At 42.8% G+C, this 16082-nt stretch overlaps 1 protein-coding gene across 9 annotated transcripts in view; it reads right to left on the reverse strand.

Annotated features, from left to right (window-relative positions):
* The window catches only part of DCAF6 (DDB1 and CUL4 associated factor 6), a 173014-nt gene that overhangs the window by 140776 nt on the left and 16156 nt on the right, over positions 1-16082 (reverse strand). For all 9 annotated transcript variants that reach the window (XM_060133765.1, XM_060133776.1, XM_060133785.1 and 6 more), the window contains exon 2: positions 6458-6519. In XM_060133765.1, the coding sequence (XP_059989748.1) occupies positions 6458-6519 (62 nt within the window). The remainder of the gene's footprint in view (positions 1-6457; positions 6520-16082) is intronic.

Genomic DNA, 16082 nt, shown 5'->3' on the forward strand with positions numbered 1-16082 from the left:
AGTAAGGAGAAAGACTTGACCTTAGTTCCTTAAAGAAACACATAAAATCCAATATGTAACACATGCTTTTGTCTCTTCAATAAACACTTCATAAGTGCCAAATATGTGGTAGGCACTCCCCTCGACACTAGACGAAGAAAATAAATTTATGAAGATATATTTGGTGTCCAGAGTGCTAGAGTAGAGGGAGGCAGGTATGCAGACTATGAACAAGTAAATAAATGCATAATTATAATGTCAGTATTATGGTGAAAAAAACAGAAGAAAGAGAAAGATACTGATGAGGAGTGGGGAGCTATTAGGGTGGTCAGGAAAAGCGTCTCCGACAGGTTAAGTTAAAGCTAAATGAAATGACGAGGTAAACTTCAAAGATATGTGAGGAAGAAAGTTCTAGGCAAAAAACAAAATACGTACGGCAGAGGTGTACTAGGTGCATTTAAAGAAACAGCAAAAAGATGAGTATGACTAAAACAAACATGTATAATGGAGAATACAGTAAGGGATGAAATGGAAAAGAAGGCAAGTGCCAAATCATGTAGGGTCTCTGAAGCAATAAGGCCTTTGGATTTACTATACGTAAGCCAGAAACCCATTAGAGAGTTTTGAGCAGCTGAGTGTGCTCACCTATAAAATAGATGATATATTATATAATTTTCTTCCTCTTCTCTCCTTATTGTGAAGAGCTTAATGGAAACTACAACATATACATATGTATAAGACATTAACACTGTTTACTGAATTTTGACTTTTAGAATAAATACATTGACAAATTTCAGAAAATAACAATGGCTACAGAATAGGAGGCAAATGAAATCAACACTGACAATACAAAAGCATATATAGCTGAAAAAGGTGTGAAATAGAGATAGGAAGGTGGAAGAAGGGTGAAAGCCTTAAATATACTTTACAGAATAGGGATTCAAGAAATACTGTCTATGAATGACAGAAAAACAAAACGATGCTTAAGTGTGTTGTTTAAAATTAAAGTGACAGCTGGAGAGACTGAGAACAGTAACAAAATTTGTGAGAAGCCTACATCTTAGAAAATTGTATAAATTAGTTAATTCCTCTTCTATCATAGCAGAAAAACAATGGACAACACCCAAAGTTGACACTTCAAGAAAGACCAACATAACACTATCACACAGAAATGAAAGAAATTACCGGAAGATCTGAAATAAAACACGGATTAAAAGAGGTTGCTTAAGGAGGATAAGAACAGAATAAGGGAGTGCAGTACATGTCCATTTCTTTTTGTTATGATCCATTTTTAACCATGAGCATCAGGAGAACCTCAAGAGTGGTGCTAAGGTTTAAAATAAATAACATATATTGATATCAAAAGTGTATTTACAGCATAATTATAATACCACAACTGTGAACAGGAAAAAGATAACATTTGGAGGATCGGACTATAGACACTTTTCCCCTCTTTGCTTAAGTTTTAAATGTTTGAATCCTTAGAGTTAAGGCCTAGACCCTCCAGTTTGCAATTTCTTTCCATGTGCTCGTTCTAGTCTCATGTTTTCAATTAGTAGCTATAGCACTGTTTTCCAAAGTATGATCCACAGATCACCTAGATTAAAATCACCTAAAGTGTTGACTAGAGATTCCGGGGACTTCCCTGGTGGTGCAGTACTTAAGAATCTGCCTGCCAATCAAGTACCTTTTTGGACCACAACACTATGAGACTAGCTATCAATTACAGGAAGAAAACGGTAAAAAAATAAAAACATATGGAGGCTAAACAATATGCTTCTAAACAACTAAGAGGTCACAGAAGAAATCAAAGAAGAAATCAAATAAATACCTAGAAACAAATGACAACGAAAACACAATGACCTAAAACCTATGGAATGCAGCAAAAGCAGTTCTAAGAGGGAAGTTTATAGGAATACAATCCTACCTCAAAAAACAAGAAAAATCTCAAATAAACAACCTAACCTTACACCTAAAGCAATCAGAGAAAGAACAAAAAAAAAACCTGAAGTTAGCAAAAGGAAAGAAATCATAAAGATCAGATCAGAAATAAATGAAAAAGAAATGAAGGAAACAATAGCAAAGATCAATAAAACTAAAAGCTGGTTCTTTGAGAAGATAAACAAAATTGATAAACCATTAGGCTTATCAGGAAAAAAGGGAGAAGACTCAAATCAACAGAATTAGAAATGAAAAAGGAGAAGTAACAACTGACTGCAGAAATACAAAGGAGCATGAGAGATTACTAAAAGCAACTATATGCCAATAAAATGGAAAACCTGGAAGAAATGGACAAATTCTTAGAAGAGTACAATCTTCCAAGACTGAACCAGGAAGGACTAGAAAGTATGAACAGACCATTCACAAGCACTGAAATTGAAACTGTGATTAAAAATCTTCCAACAAACAAAAAGCCCAGGGCCACATGGCTTCACAGGCAAATTCTAACAAAGATTTAGAGAAGAGTGAACAACTACCTTTCTAAAACTCTTCCAAAATACAGCAGAGTGAGGAACACTCCCAAACTCATTCTATGAGGCCACCATCACCCTGATACCAAACAAGACAAATATATCACAGAAAAAAAAAAATTACAGGCCAATATCACTGACGAACATAGATGCAAAAATCCTCAACAAAATACTAGCAAACAGAATCCAACAGCACATTAAAAGGATCATACATCATGATCAAGTGGGGTTTATTCCAGGAATGCAAGGATTCTTCACTATATGCAAAACAATCAATGTGGCACACCATTTTAACAAACTGAAGGATAAAAACCATGTGATCACCTCAATAGATGCAGAAAAAGCTTTTGACAAAATTCAACACCCATTTATGATAAAAACTCTCCAGAAAGTGGGCATAGAGAGAACCTACCTCAACATAATAAAAGCCATATATGACAAATTCACAGCCAACATCATTCTCAATGGTGAAAAACTGAAAGCATTTCCTCTAAGATCAGGAGCAAGACAAGGTTGCCCACTTTCACCACTATTATTCAACATAGTTTTGGAAGTATTATCCATGGCAGTCAGAGAGGAAAAAGAAATAAAAGGAATCTAAATTGGAAAAGAAGAAAAAGTGTCACTGTTTGCAGATGACATGATCTATACATAGAAAATCCTAAAGATGACACCAGAAAACTGCTAGAGCTGATCAATGAATTTGGTAAAGTAGCAGGATACAAAATTAATGCACAGAAATCTGTTGCATTCCTACACACTAAAAATGAAAAATCAGAAACAGAAATTATGGAAACAATCCCATTTACCACTGCAACAAAAAGAATAAAATACCTAGGAATAATCTACCTAAGGAGGCAAAAGACCTGCACACTGAAATCTATAAGACACTGATGAAACACATTAAAGACCATACAAACAGATGGAAAGATATACCATGTTCTTGGATTAGAAGAATCAATATTGTGAAAATGACTATATTACTCAAAGCAATCTACAGATTCAGTGCAATCCCTATCAAACTACCAATGGCATTCTTCACTGAACTAGAACAAAAAATTTTACAATTTGCACAGAAACACAAAAGACCCCAAATAGCCAAAGCAATCTTGAGAAAGAAAACAGAGCTGGAGGAATCAGGCTCCCTGACTTCAGACTATACTACAAAGCTACAGTAATCAAGACAGTATGGTACTGGCACAAAAACAGTATATCAATCAATGGAATAGGATAGAAAGCCCAGTGATAAACCCACACACATATGGTCACCTTACCTTTGAGAAAGGAGGCAAGAATATACAATGGAGAAAAGACAGCTTCTTCAATAAGTGGTGCTGGGAAAACCGGACAGCTACAGGTAAAAGAATGAAATTAGAACACTTCCTAACACCATACACAAAAATAAACTCAAAATGGATAAAAGACCTAAATGTAAGACCAGACACTATCAAACTCTTAGAGGAAAACATAGGCAGAACACTCTATGACATAAATCACAGCAAGATCCTTTTTGACCCACCTCCTAGATTAACGGAAATAAAATCAAAAATAAACAAATGGGACCTAATGAACCTTAAAAGCTTTTGCACAGCAAAGGAAACCATAAACAAGAGAAAAAGACAAACCTCCAAATGGGAGAAAATATTTGCAAACGAAGCAACGGACAAAGGATTAATCTCCAAAACATACAAGCAGCTTATGCATCTCAGTATCAAAAGACCAAGCAACCCGATCCAAGAATGGGCGGAAGACCTAAACAGACATTTCTCCAAAGTAGACATGCAGATTGCCAACAAACACATGAAAAGATGTTCAACAGCACTAATCATTAGAGAAATGCAAATCAAAACCACAATGAGGTATCACCTCACACCGGTCAGAATGGCCATCATCAAGAAATCTAGAAACAATAAATGCTGGAGAGGGTGTGGAGAAAAGAGAACGCTCCTGCACTGTTGGTGGGAATGTAAATTGATATAGCCACTATGGAGAACAGTATGGAGGTTCTTTAAAACACTGAAAATAGAACTACCTAATGACCCAGCAATCCCACTACTGGGCATACACCCTGAGAAAACCATAATTCAAAAAGAGTCATGTAACACAAAGTTCACTGCAGCACTATTTACAATAGCCAAGACATGGAAGCAACCTAAATGTCCATTGACAGATGAATGGATAAAGAAGATGTGGCACCTATATACAATGGAATATTACTCTGCCATAAAAAGGAACAAAATTGAGTCATTTGTAATGAGGTGGACGGACCTAGAGCCTGTCATACAGAGTGAAGTAAGTCAGAAAGAGAAAAGCAAATACCATATGCTAACACACATATAAGCAATCTAAAACCTAGTGGGAGGACAGGAATAAAGACACAAACGTAGAGAACAGACTTGAGGACACAGAGTGGGAAGGGGAAGCTGGTACGAAGTGAGAGAGTAGCATTGACATATATACACTACCAAATGTGAAATGGATGGCTAGTGGGAAGCTGCTGCATAGCACAGGGAAATCAGCTCGATGCTTTGTGATGACCTAGAGGGGTGCAATAGGGAGCGTGGGAGGGAGGCTCAAGAGGGAGGGGATATGGGGATATATGTATACATATAGCTGATTCACTGTTTTGTACAGCAGAAACTAACACAACATTGTAAAACAATTATACTCCAATAAGAATGTTTAAAAAAAAAAAGGAGATTTTTAAACAATGGGGGAAATTTGATTATGGACTATGTATTAGATGATACCAAAAAATATACTATCTTGTTAAATTATATAATGCCATTTTGATTACATAAAAAAATGTCCATTACTTTTAGCTTATATACAGAGGTGAAATGATTTCACATCTGAGATTTGCTTTAAAATACTTCGGCAAAGAGAAAAAAAATGAAGTGGTAAAAGAAAATGTGCCAAAATCTTGATTAACTGCTAAATCCAGGTCCTGAGTATATGAAAAGCATGATTAAAGGTTTTTTTTAATTAATTGATTGATTGATTTTTTTATTTATTCATTCACTCATTTATTTTTGGCTGTGTTTGGTCTTCGTTTCTGCACGTGGGCTTCTCATTGTGGTAGCTTCTCTTGTTGCAGAGCACGGGCTCTAGGCACATGGGCTTCAGTAGTTGTGGCACACGAGCTCAGTAGTTGTGTCTCACGGGGTCTAGAGCACAGGCTCAGTAGTTGTTACACACAGGCTTAGTTGCTCCGCGGCATGTGGGATCTTCCCAGACCACAGCTTGAACCCATGTCCCTTGCATTGGCAGGCAGATTCTTAATCACTGTGCCACCAGGAAAGTCCAGTGTCTGAAGTTTTCCTAACAAAACCTTACAAGAGTTTTGTTTTGACCTTGTTAAATTTGGGGTGCTATTAGACATGCAACTGGAAATGTTAACTAGAGAGTTATTTATATAAATCTGGAGTTCTGGGAAGAAGTGGAAAGTTGGAAGTCATGTTTTTCAGCCATGGGACTAAACAAAATCACTTAGAAAAGTGAAGAGAAAACAGGGTGGGAGGAACCAAGATATAATGTTGGTACATCCAACATTTGAAGGTGAAGAGGTGGAGGAGTCAGGGAAGAAGACAGAGAAGATGCAACAAGTCAATGAGATAGAAAGAAAACCAAGAGAGTGTGGTGTTAGCAGAATCCAAGAGAATAAGTATTTCAAAAAAGAAAATGTATTCAACCAATGTCTAAAGTTTCTGAGAAGTGACCACTAGATTTGGAGACATTAAGATCACTAGTGACTGTCACAAAATCAGTACCAATAGAGTGAAAGAGATGAAAACCTTTTGATAATGTTAGAAAACTCATCATTCTTTAAAAAATCTCCCATATGCTTTCCTAAATTCAAAGTATACTTTTACGTTTTAATGTAAAACTTAATTCTCCCATTTTCTTATACTTAGTCCAATCTCTTTTGGGAGGACTGGGGCAGTTCCTCAAACACCTGAACACTTAGTATTAAAGTCCTTCATAGTTGAGAATTAACTATTACTTACACAGCCATCATGCACATTCAGGGTTGCTTCAAGTTTTAATCTTTGGATAAATTCTCTTCTTCCTGTTTAAAAAGAAAGAACTAAATAAATCATACAATTTATTGCTTAGACAAGTGTAACACTGTTAAGAGCCTAGGAACTGTCATGAGGTAGAGTCAAGCTCTAATTTTAATTCCTCCATTTACGGGCTGAGTGACACTGGGCAAATTAACTCCTCCTCAGCCCTAGTTTCCTCATTAGAGTACCTACCTACCTCATGTGGTTATTAAGTGATTCAAGGAGAGAAAGGGCTTAGCACAGTATCTGGAACCACAATAAACACTTAAATGTTCCCTTCATTCATCCATTCATTCAACAAATATATTGTGTACTTACTCCATTCCAGGTCGTGTTCTAGGAGCTAGAGATACAATGGTAAAATAAAAGAGAAAAAGATCCCTGACTCTAGTTAGCTTAATGAAAGAAAATAAACAATATGTGACTTGCTAAAAACTCTATATGGAAAAATAAAGCAGAGAAAGGGGATAAGAGAAGACTGGAGGTGGGGAATACGTTTTCAATTTTAAAAAGGATGGCAAACTGTTTTAGAATATGCCACCTATTTTTAAACATCTCACTTTCAGAAATGCTAAAATACTTAGAAGTTCATTTCACAGTGATGAAATGTGAGAGCACAAAAATTAAATCAGCCTAAATATCCATCAATAGCAGAAAAGTTATCATACTTCAAAAATATAATAAATTCCTCCTTTGAAAAAGAGAAATTATGTTTCTTTAAGAAATGAATCATTTTTACCAAAAATGGACCAAAAAGCTTCATGCTTATTCAGAAGCTGTAATGAAAGGAAGCCAAATATATATATATGACAAAGAACAGTAATTAGCTAAGTAATCAGGCTGATGAGATTTCAAAATTAAATCTGACTATGCTCTCTATATACTGTCACAAGGGACTCTATTATGTTTTCTTGCATTCCACGTAAAGAGCAAGATCTTCTTGAAGCCAGACTGTTTTCTCTGTCCTTGCCTGTAACTGGTAAGATCGCTAGATAATGGATGAACACGTGGGTTAAAGATTTTGCGTGTGTTCGGGTGGGGTATACTTCCTAAACTTATTGGAATAAAACAACCTGCAGAAATTCAGCAAAGTATTTTCATGAATTAGGTTATACTTTATATAATTAACTTTTCAAATCTGATTTTCAGTTTTAAAAAGATGCTAACTAGTAAACAGAAAAAATTTTTTAAAATCTTTTCCTTTTGGCCAATTCCTTTGGCAACCCTACTGAGTTATAAATTAAGAGTTAAGGAAAGAAGTATTCAAATTAACAACACGACAGTAATTAAAATTCATTAAAATGCTAAGAAAAAAGTATTAAAAATTTTCTTCCAAATTTTTAAAATCTGGGCTTGAAAACATGGCTCTAGCCATTTCCAACTAGAGAAAATGGTAGTGCAACATGAGAGAATAGAAGACAAAGTGAGTAATTTGAGCAAGAATTCTTCCATAGGACCTTGTACATAAAAACATGCACTGAGACACGATAGGGACAAGACAGCTCCTAAATGATATTTTTATATGTGACTTAGGAGATCAAAATGATTGTATTGGGCTTCCCTGGTGGCCCAGTGGTTAAGAATCCGCCTGCCAATGCAGGGGACACAGGTTTGAGCCCCGGTCCGGGAAGATCCCACATGCCGCGGAGCAACTAAGCCCGTGCGCCACAACTACTGAGCCTGCGCTCTAGAGCCCGCGAGGCACAACTACTGAAGTCTGCGTGCCACAACTACTGAAACCCGCGTGCCTAGAGCCCATGCTCTGCAACGAGAAGCCACCACAATGAGAAGCCCACGCACCACAACGAAGAGTGGCCCCCGCTCACGACAACTAGAGAAAAGCCTGCACGCAGCAACGAAGACCCAACACAGCCAAAAATAAATAAATAAATTTATTTATTTTTTAAAAAATTGTATTGCCCCACATTCCATAAAATGGGCTTCTAGAACAACCTAGTATAAACCTCCTCTACCCTTTTGGTAATTAAATGCACTACACCAAGAAATAGGAGCTGAAAGCTAGGATAAAAATAAGAACTATAAGTTTAAAAAAAAAACAACTGAGTCCTCTCAAATTAAAATAAAAATAAACTCATGCCTATTATCAAGAACTGTGATGAGTCTGGCCTACTTGTAAGCTAACAAGCTACCTGCCACCATTTCATGGATGCTGGCAGAAGACACAGGACTTCTGAGTCAGAGGCAAAAGATTTTACTCCTCAAGGAGAATGAGCTTCAGGTTCACATTAGTTCCCCTTGTCCCCCAATTCCCACATGGCAATGCAGAGGGGTCTGGGGGGATACTGCACATGCAATGGGTTTGAATCACAGCTGGGGAACACTGAACTGAAGGAACGCAAATCTTATATCAAGCAAATCTGCCTAACCTTTGTCCCAAAGGAAAACATTATCTTTATTATTCTGGACAATAAATAAATCTGCCCTCTGCTCCACAGGGAGATATTATATCTCCCAAGTCTGTTCTCTGAAAAGAGAGTCCAGAACAAAGCAGCCAGTGCCTCTGCTCACAAGATGTGCAGAAATACAAAAGAGACATGGAGAACTGTCTCCCAACAATTACCCATTTGTTATGGATGAATTTACCTATCACTGAGACTTTCTCTCCAAGTCTTTCTTGCAGCCCAAGCTGCCTCATTTAATTCCGTCTCTTTTACATTCTATTCTATATTAATAGATTGTAAGCTCCATAAAAAAAAACACTCTTTTGTTCACTCAAGTATCCTAAGTGCCTAGAACAGTGCCTAAGACAAAGGAGGCACTCAATATACATTCCTGAATCAGTGAATAATTGAACAGGCTCATAATACTGATTCTGTTCTTCAACGTGTTTTCACTCAATAATACAAGGTGAACATCTTTCACTGGCAATAAATATAGACATATTGCTCATTTTTAATGGCTCTGTAACTTATGAAACAGCTTCATAACTTATTTATTCAAGTACCTATCTCTGTTACTAGACTGAGATGCTTGGGACAAGAAATGTTAGGCTTAAATCTAACTTGGAACATACTACACATACACTGGGCAAAACTTAACATCTCAGGGCCTTAGTTCTACATTTGTAAAAATTTTATATTTGATGGGAATAATACCATCAACTTTAAAGGTTTATTGTCTGGAATAAATTAAGTAGCATATGCAAAACTCATAGATGTGACTGATCTACTATAGACACTTAAGATTCGTTCTCTCCCTATGTACACGTGGGATTGTTCTAAGTTAATATTGTCTGAAAAGAGAAAATGATTTTTTTGTTTGTTTTTGTTTTTAGGCCGCACCGTGTAGCATGTGGGATCTTAGTTCCCCGACCAGGGCTCAAATCCGTACCCCCTGCACCCGGAGTGCGGAGTCTAACCGCTGGACCACCAGGGAAGTCCCGAGAGAAAATGATTTTTAAAGAATGACTTCATTGGGCTTCTCTGGTGGCGCAGTGGTTGAGAATCTGCCTGCCAATGCAGGGGACCCGGGTTCGAGCCCTGGTCTGGGAAGATCCCATATACCGCGGAGCAACTAGCCCCGTGAGCCATAATTACTGAGCCTGCGCATCTGGAGCCTGTGTTCCGCAACAAGAGAGGCCGCGATAGTGAGAGGCCCGCGCACCGCTATGAGGAGTGGCCCCCACTTGCCGCAACTGGAGAAAGCCCTCGCACAGAAACGAAGAGCCAACACAGCCATAAATAAATAAATTAAATTTTTTTTAAAAAAGTCAAAAAAGAAAAGACTTAAAAAAAAAAGACTTCATTAAGGAGTTGGGGTAACTTCAACTGGTTAAGAGAAAAGAATAAGGCTGCTGATACTGAGAAACAGAGACAGAACAGCACTTTAACAAAACTTTTTGTAAGGTCGGATCTTAACAAACGGCACCGCGAAACAGAGGAAAGCTTCAAGTGAGCTTTATTAGGGAGCGCTCCCGGGCGAGGTTCACTGGTCCGAGAGAAAGGGGCCAGAGAAGTCGCGCCCGGGCGAGGGTTCGGCAAGATTTTATAGGGGAAGAAGGGAAAGGGGTGTGGTGAATCTGGGAGGGCGCAGGGTATTCCTTATTTGGTGGTCTTTTCAGGTATCCTGGGGGACCGTTAGTCCCGCGCCTCGAAAGGCGGGAAGGCTGGGCTGGGTGCAAAGTCCCCAGGTCAGTTCCTGGAACTGGGTGGTCCGGAAAGTCTCCAAGTCAGTTTCTGGAACTGGGTGGTCCGGAGAGTTTCGGCCTGATGCAACCTGTGAATCTGATTGTGTTCCCCTGCCTCGGGCCAGTTGGCCTTACATCCCGACATCTTTGGTGTAATGGGGCGGCGTTCTGATCTTCGGCTACTTCATGCTGAATGGGGGTGTCGAAAGGGGAGTCGGGCGACCAGAGGTCCGAGGCTTAGGGGAGACCAGTGGGGGGTTCTGTAGGAAGCAAGGTGTAAGGACCGAGGCGCATTTGGTTTGTGGCCACCCAAGAGACTTCCTCCATGCGCCTGCGAAGTAACCTAAGAAAACAGGGAGCAAGCATGCTACGAAGAGGGTGCAGTCCGGGTTTGAAAGAGGGGTGTCAAAGAGTCCGTCTCTCGGCGGGCTCAGGGCCTCTATGACTTGGGGGCAGGAGTGGGAAGGGGAGGTCCCGGTGTCGGAGATAGGCAAGAGGGAGGCCGGGTTTAGGAGGGGGAAGAGGTCGAGGGAGATAGCAGCGTTTTCAATGAACAGTAGGTGGAACTCCTGGATGCGGGAGGGGCCCAGGAGGGAGAGAGACTTGTGGCCTAGGAGGTCAACCATCCGGTGGGAGGAAAACACGGTTAGTGGGTGGGCCAGAGTCAGTTTTTGTTTGGTCAGTTCGGCTGCCGCTGCTAGGGCCCGAAGGCATGGTTGCCATCCCCGAATGGTTGGGTCTAGCTGTTGGGAGAGGTAAGCCACGGGGCGGTAGGAAGGCCCTACAGGCTGGGCAAGGAGTCCAGTGGCTATTCCGGGCCCGTTCATCCACAAAAAGGTGAAAAGGTCGGTTTGGGTTGGGCAGAGAAAGGGGAGGAGAAGATATCAGCGCGTTACGGAGAGTGAGAAAGGCCTGTCGAACGGCGGAAGGAGAGGTGAGGGGTCCTTGAGGGGTTTCTTTAGCGGCTAGATATAAGGGTTTAGCGAGGAGAGCAAAGTTAGGGATCCAGACTACTGGGTGGAGAGGAATTATGGCCTCATTGATTAGTCGGAGGTCCTGGACCAGGCGATAATCCCCAGAGGTCTTGCGGACAGGCAGGATGGGGGTGTTGCAGGGAGAGTCAGTGGGGATAAGGAGTCCCTGGTTTAGGAGTCTGGTGATAATAGGTTGTAGGCCCCTAAGGTGAGTCTCAGAGATGGGAAATTGGGGCCTTGATGGAAATTTGGAGGGGTCCTTTAGGCGGATGAGGACGGGGGGATGGTGTGTTGCTATTATGGGCTTAGAAGTATCCCAGACTTGGGGATTGATTGGGTTCGGTGTGACTGGAAGAGGGGGATAGGAGGGGGAGGGTTCTAGAGACAGGCCGAGAAGAGGAAGCAGGAGTTGGGAGGAGGGGACCTTAGGGTCAAGTCTAACCAGCTGGAGGGAGGCCCCTAAGTGGAAAAGGACATCTCGGCCTAGCAAGGGAACTGGGCAGGATGGTATGACTAAGAAAGAATGAGTAAAAGGGAGTCCTTCGATATGGCATGCGAGTGGACCGGTCTGGAGTGGGAAGGATGGTTTGCCATCAATACCCATGACCGAGATCTGGGAAGGAGAAACTGGCCCGGAATAAGTAGGCAGGACCGAATAGATAGCCCCCGTGTCCACCAGAAATGAGATGGACTTACCCACTACCTGTAGCGTTACCCTGGGCTCGGCGAGGGTGATGGGGGTCTTCGAGTCCAGGCGCCGTCAGTTGTCAGCCAATCCCAGCAGTTCAAGTGGTAATGCCATTGGGTAGGCCAGCCCCCCGCGTGGAGACGCTGAGGGAGGGCCAGTCGTAGGGCAGTCACTCTTCCAGTGGCCCGTTAGCCCGCAGCTGGGACAGGGCTTATAAGGAGGTTGGGGATTGGGACATTGGCGAGCCCAGTGGCCTTCTTTTCCACATTTGAAGCAGGCCCCCGGCGGGGTTGCCTTTTGCAGACCCCGTGGATGCTGTGATCCATGGGAGATGGCCGGCCTTAGGGCAGCTACAAGAGCTTGGGTTTGGAGGGCCACCTTCTGGTGCCTTCGAGCCTGTCGGCTGGATTCTGCCAAATCCTCACGGCCATTATAGACTCTAAAGGCCATCTTTACCAGATCTCAAATAGGGGTTTGAGGGCCGTCTTCTGCCCGTTTTAATTTCTTTCGGATGTCCGGGGCTGATTGGGTGATAAAATGGGTGGCTAGGACCGCTGCCCCTGCCGGGGTGTCGGGATCCAGCCAGGTGTAGAGAGTTAAGGCCTCTGTAAGGCGATTGAGAAAGATAGCTGGATTTCCGTTAGATTCTTGGGTTATCTCTTTTAGTTTTTCAAATTTGACTGCCTTATGAGCGGCAGCCTGCATGCCAGCCAGGAGGCATTGGATCATGAGGTCGCGTTTATGACAGCCATCTTGGCCATCCTGATAAGTCCAGCCTGGATCTGTGCCAGGTACGGCAGTCGCTCCGACAGGCATGGAGTTGTCGACAGGCATGGAGTTATCAGTAAGGTGAACCTGATCTGCATGGTTTCGGGCAGCAGTTTGAATTCTTTCCCTATCGTCAGGGGTCAGAGTAGAAGATAGGATCACCAAGATACCGTGCCAGGTTAGATCGTAAGCTTGAGAGAGAGAGCGAAATTCTTTAATGTAGCGGGAAGAGTCGGCAGAAAAGGAGCCTAATCGCTTTTCTATTTGAGAGAGATCTTGGAGAGAAAAGGGAACATGAACTCTAACTAATCCTTCCGCTCCTGCTACCTCCCTCAGAGGGCAGAGGAGATGTGGATCTTGGGAGTCGTGAGAGCGTGTAAGTGCACTAATTGGCGAAGCAAGGGGCGTGGGAGGAGAAACCTCGGGGGAACGGTTGGAGGGGAACGGGTTCGGGAGGAGGAGGGACCGCTTCAGGGTAGGGTGGAGGTTGGAGAGGAGCTCTGGAGGGGGAAGAGCGAGAGATTCGGGTGGGTCGGCTAGTGGAGAGGGGTTATCGTCGAAGGAAATTAGGGGCTTGAATGTAGGAGATGTCTGTTTGGCAAGAAGGATCTGGGAAGTGGCACAATCGACGCAGAGGGAAGGGCGGGAGCGTAAATACAGAAGGCCTGAACATAGGGGACCTCGGACCATTTGCCCTTCCTGCGGCAGTAATTATCTAGATCACGGAGGATGTTAAAATCGAAAGTCCCTTCAGGAGGCCATTTGGATTGATTGTCTAAGGGATATTGTGGCCAGGCCACAGTGGAATAGAAAATAAGCCGTCGGCAACGGAGATCTTGGGAGAAACCGAGAGCTGTAAAATTGGCTAGGAGACACCCCAGGGGCGTCTTAGAATCTGGTTTCGATTGTGAGGTTCCCATGACCCCCAGTCTGTCCCTGAGTGAATGGAGAGGGAGAGAGGCATCCCTGGTCTCCGTCTCCAATTCACGGCAGGTCGGAGGGCGGTCAGGCGATAGGGACGTCTCTACAATCACCCGAGGCCCGACGGGTCGGAGAGCCGTCAGGCAATTGGGACGTCTCCACAGTTGCCCGAGGCCCGGAGAGAGGACGGAGGAGTCCCTGACGCGCCCCGGGGACAGGGAGTCCGGTGGGTAGGGACTCTGGGGGTCGGAGGGAACAAGGGAGGGGGACTTACCCCGTTTTCTGCCAGATCAGGTGGATGAGTAGATGTTCCCTGGTTGTCTCCTGGGGGAGGGGAGGAGCGTCCCGCGCGGTAACCCGCGGGGCTTGGTACCCCTCCCGGGTTTCGGCACCAAATGTAAGGTCGGATCTTAACAAACGGCACCCGGAAACAGAGGAAAGCTTCAAGTGAGCTTTATTAGGGAGCGCTCCCGGGCGAGGTTCACTGGTCCGAGAGAAAGGGGCCAGAGAAGTCGCGCCCGGGCGAGGGTTCGGCAAGATTTTATAGGGGAAGAAGGGAAAGGGGTGTGGTGAATCTGGGAGGTTGCAGGGTATTCCTTATTTGGTGGTCTTTTCAGGTATCCTGGGGGACCGTTAGTACCGCGCCTCGAAAGGCGGGAAGGCTGGGCTGGGCGCAAAGTCCCCAGGTCAGTTCCTGGAACTGGGTGGTCCGGAAAGTCTCCAGGTCAGTTTCTGGAACTGGGTGGTCCGGAGAGCTTCGGTCTGATGCAACCTGTGAATCTGATTGTGTTCCCCTGCCTCGGGCCAGTTGGCCTCAAACTTTTCACTTTACTTGACTCTATTGCCCCTTTGAGCAACTTCTTTTTAAGGCCAAACTTCCTAGTCAACTACAAACGCTGCCATCTCTAGCTCATTGTCAGGTCTTCCTTTTCCTGAACTGTCTGTTTTGCCCCCTCCTATTCATTGGTTTTGTTCTCAGAAATCGTGGGGTATCAGTAAATTCAATGGTCTCTTTCAAGGCACATTTTTCATAACCTCATAGCATCATTAGCTGTCATAGGTAAATGCTGTCTCCTTGACATAATCTTCTTTGGCTTCCAAGACATCTTGCCAGATAACCAGGAGAACTGATAATTAAAGTGTAACAAACTCTGAGGAGAGAAAGAACACAGAACTGTTTTACCTTTGACAATGAACAGGACAAAGAGATGACTGCAATCAAAACGTGTAAGAAGAAAATAGTAAAAACTCAAATGAATGTTTAAAGGCCAAATGTGGGCTAGAGACACAGTTTAGAATCTCTAGGATCCTAGGCACAGAGAGAATCTACATTCAGTCACCAGCTCTTTTTCATGAGCCTCCCCCAAGTACTCATATGAAACACTGAAAACAACAGGAAGCCTGAGACAGTCCCTGTCTGGTAAGACTTAAAAAGGAAACTCCAGTCACTTTTCAGGCCCTTCTCTCATGGGAAGCAAAAGTCTTAAGCCACTGGGGAAGCCCTAGCTAAAAAGAGCCTCAGCAAAGGTCCACTAGCTTTAAGAGAGGCAGGAAACCCTCACGTCCATTTCAGGCAAAGGCAACTGCCTCCAGGAAAGGAACGAAGTATAAACTGCCTATCCTTAAGGGAGGGACAGGAATCCCCCTCCCATCCCTACCAAGAGCCTTACAATGAACAACAAGCAGCATTTAAGTGTGGTGGCTTTGAAATGGGTCAACTCACAACGAACCATGTTTCCCAGAATTTTTTCCCTGTATGATTCATGTTACTTGAATTACCAGTCATATTTGCACAAGATTGGTGGGTGGAAGTAAAGTAACAGCAATACTGATTTTTATTGATGCTTATATTGTTTATATACATTGTTACTTGTCTGGCTCACCTCGTTAGAATGGGGAGCAACTAGGCCCATAACCGTCCTGCCTACCCATAGATCCTCTTTTAGGTTCTTGGAATACTAGGCCAATTTGTGTTTAGGTCCATGACAAAGGGTACCAGTTTCTCCTAAAAAAACACCTACATCTATAAGACTGAAGACAGTGAGAACTGGCATAGATCTTATGTTTTCA

The sequence above is a fragment of the Lagenorhynchus albirostris genome, chromosome 2, assembly GCF_949774975.1.
Source record: "Lagenorhynchus albirostris chromosome 2, mLagAlb1.1, whole genome shotgun sequence".
Taxonomy (NCBI): Eukaryota; Metazoa; Chordata; class Mammalia; order Artiodactyla; family Delphinidae; genus Lagenorhynchus; species Lagenorhynchus albirostris.